Below are 3,393 nucleotides of genomic sequence, written 5' to 3' on the forward strand. Positions count from 1 at the left end.
AAAAAATTCAAATGATTAGTAGGATCGTAATATAAATATATTTTCAAGTTTGTAATTCCCAATATTTAAATAACATATAATCGTTTAGGTTCCAAAATTTGGGAGTTGTTGGGGTGCTCACCCTTCCCCACACTTAATTGACTCTCGAATCCTTAAAAAATGAATCTTTGGTAAAACACAACCCTTTTTTTCGTTTAAGATTTCCAACCTACCTAACTTAATGGTTGGTGGCGACTCCAAAATCAAATCGTTTTTCAAAATCATATTTCATCGCCTTTCTCCGAAAACAAATTTTTTAAGTCTAACGCCCCCCCGGGGAGACGTTATGACAATAGGTGACCAAAATAAAAAAATGTTACATTAGATATGATTTTAAAACAAAAAATAGTTTGATAACAAAAACGAAAAAAATAATAGTTAAGGTACTAAAATTGTAGTTTAGCCTTAACATTTTTAAACACGGCTCCGGTGGGTCAAAGCTTCATATAAAGCCAACGGCTACATTACCGTTCTTCCCGCACTCTCTCTATCAAATCGTCGACGCTTTCCTTTTTAGCAACGGGGTAAAGAAAACCGGCAAAAAGATCGCGCAAATTTGGAAAGGTAAAGAGCAGAAATATCGGTAAAAAAGAGATGACGAACAGTGTAAATTAATCGGGTAGTTTCGGATCGCCCACCTCTACAGTTGATTGTTGTTCCCATTCTTCATTTTAAAAATCTCCCATTTTCAACCTTTAGCTTTCGGTTCTTTTCCACCGGTAAAGAATCCGCGGTCTCTCCTGACCAGAAAATTTTGGATTTCAGCCGTTGCAGCAGCTATGTCCTAGTTTTTCTAGACTGCCATTGCAGAGATTGAAAGAGAAAAGGTTTTTTTTTTCTTTTTCATTTTTCTTTCTTCCTTTCTTCACTCGAGAGGGTGGAAATCAACATTTGTGGAGATGTCCGTTGCGGATGTTGCTTGGAGGCGGGTTAGTCAAGAAACGGTTCGGCCCGCTTCCTGTTATTTCAATAACCAAGCAGCGGTTGACTCCATCTTGATTTACCTTTCAATTCCCGGTTCGGTGATCCCGATGCGAGTCCTGGAGTCCGATCCCATTACTTCGGTCAAGCTTCGGATCCAGACGTGCAATGGGTTTGTAGTGAAGAAACAGAAGCTTATTTTCCAAGGCAGAGAATTGGCTCGTAACGATTCGCTCGTTAAAGACTACGGCATAAAAGGTGGTAATGTTTTGCATTTGGTCTTAAAACTTTCTGATCTTTTGCTCATTACTGTACAGTCAAGTTGTGGTAAGGAATTTGAACTTCATGTTGATCGGAATAGAAATGTTGGGTATTTGAAACAAAGGATTGCCACTAAAGGGAAGGGATTTATGGATGTTGATGAACAAGAAATATTTTGTCATGGAGAAAAAGTAGATGACCAGAGGTTAGTTGATGATCTATGCAAATATAATGATGCTGTGATTCATTTGGTGGTCCACAAATCAGCCAAAGTTCGAGCTAAGCCTGTCGAGAAAGATTTGGAACTTTCGGTTTTCACCGAGTTCGATTCAGATGAGCGAAGAGGAGGGATTGTAGGAGGTGAACAAGACAAACCTGAGGTGCTTCATAGGGATTTTTGGTTGGAACCTGTTCTTGTAAATTCTAAGGTGAAACTGCCTTTCTTTGTATGGGATATGATATATGCCACATTCGAAGGGTTGCTGGTAGGGAATCGGCCGATCAGGTCATCCGAAGGGAGCGGAGGGACTTACTTCATGCAAGACAAGTTCGGTTTCGATTATGTGTCCATTTTTAAGCCTATAGATGAGGAGCCAATGGCTGTAAACAATCCACAGGGGTTACCTGTTTCAACAGATGGTGAAGGGTTGAAAAAGGGTACCAGAGTTGGAGAAGGAGCTTTAAGAGAAGTGGCTGCTTATATACTAGATCATCCCAAGAGTGGACCACGATCTTTGTCCGGCGAGATGTTGGGGTTTGCTGGTGTACCTCCTACCTGCATGGTTCGATGCTTGCACGAAGGATACAATCATCCCGATGGATATGAATGTGCACCCGAGAATGTTAAGGTTGGATCCTTGCAGATGTTTATGAACAACTCTGGGAGTTGTGAGGATATGGGACCCGGAGCATTCCCTGTAGAGGAAGTGCACAAGATCACCGTGTTCGATATAAGAATGGTGAATGCTGATAGGCATGCTGGGAATATCTTGATCGGGAAAGGGGACGATGACCGGACCGTTCTGATTCCAATCGATCACGGCTACTGCCTGCCTGAGTGTGTAAGTACTATCATTCTTTGTGTTCATGCTGCTTTGATCTCATGATCCACTCTCATTACATACAAATATTTCGATTCCGAAACTAATTTCTTTTTCGGCTCTACATGCAGTTTGAGGATTGCACATTTGATTGGCTCTATTGGCCACAGTCAAAGCAGCCTTACTCTTCAGACACCACTGCCTACATAAAATCACTGGATGCTGAACAAGACATTGCACTTCTGAAATCGTACGGCATGGACATTCCTCTCGAGTGTTCTCGAACACTCCGTATATCCACCATGCTTTTGAAGAAAGGGGTCGAACGAGGTCTCACTCCATTGTCCATCGGAAGCATTATGTGCAGGGAAAACATAAACAAGGAATCTGCAATCGAGCAGATCGTTCGAGAAGCTCGGGATTCGTTACTTCCGGGCATGAGTGAAGCTGCATTTATTCAGAGCATTTCAGAGGTGATGGATACATGGCTTGACAAGCTTGCAAATTGAATTTAATTGGTTCTTTGTTATCCACAAAAAAATAACTAGGGGCGCACAATTCATTGGCTGCATTCACATAATTATCAGTCCATTTTTTTTTCTTGGACTGCAAATTGTGAGAATATAGATGGCTAATCCAGGGGCCGCAAGCTTTCAATTTTCTTTTTTTTTTTTCTTTTACACTGTCAAGTTTTTACTTGATATGCAATCAGTATATGGAATGGCGTCAAGGATGAATGAGTAATTTACTCTGCTAAGACTCCATAGATGACAGGGTTGTATAGCTCAAAATGAGCAATAAAACCTGTACATATTGGTCTTATATAATCCGGAGGCGTGTAAACATTTTGCAGGGTATATCTATGTTGCCCTTTATTCTTTTAAATTATATGTAATAAATATAATCAAACATGGTCCGGATGTATGCATGCATTCACAGAGCATCTGTACAAGCAACTAGGATGAGTAAAACTGACTCGATTTGAAAAAAAAAAATCAAATTTTCTGATTCGATTTGATGCTAAAAACTAAATTTGATTTGACTCAATTTGTAATTTCACAAACTCTACTTGACTCGAAAAAACTAAATAAAGTTTGAGTTGTAAAATAAGACTCGAATAACTTAAAATTTT

At 39.8% G+C, this 3,393-nt stretch overlaps 1 protein-coding gene across 1 annotated transcript; it reads left to right on the forward strand.

Annotated features, from left to right (window-relative positions):
* Nucleotides 1–938: 938 nt before the first annotated feature.
* Nucleotides 939–3,082, forward strand: LOC120214282 (phosphatidylinositol 4-kinase gamma 2-like). The gene is made up of 2 exons (XM_039212217.1): nt 939–2,282; nt 2,393–3,082. The coding sequence occupies exons 1-2, from the start codon at nt 939–941 to the stop codon at nt 2,768–2,770; spliced, it is 1,722 nt and encodes a 573-aa protein (XP_039068148.1). The 3' UTR covers nt 2,771–3,082.
* Nucleotides 3,083–3,393: the final 311 nt, after the last annotated feature.

The sequence above is a fragment of the Hibiscus syriacus genome, unplaced genomic scaffold (assembly GCF_006381635.1).
Source record: "Hibiscus syriacus cultivar Baekdansim isolate YM2019G1 unplaced genomic scaffold, ASM638163v2 tig00110057_pilon, whole genome shotgun sequence".
NCBI classification, from domain to species: Eukaryota; Viridiplantae; Streptophyta; class Magnoliopsida; order Malvales; family Malvaceae; genus Hibiscus; species Hibiscus syriacus.

What these genes read in the sequence shown, in the direction of transcription:
- LOC120214282 (XM_039212217.1), top strand. Translation starts at nt 939, where the DNA reads ATGTCCGTTGCGGATGTTGCTTGGAGGCGGGTTAGTCAAGAAACGGTT. An exon ending in GCTACTGCCTGCCTGAGTGT is followed by an intron (nt 2,283 to 2,392) that starts GTAAGTACTATC and finishes CTCTACATGCAG; the next exon opens with TTTGAGGATTGCACATTTGA.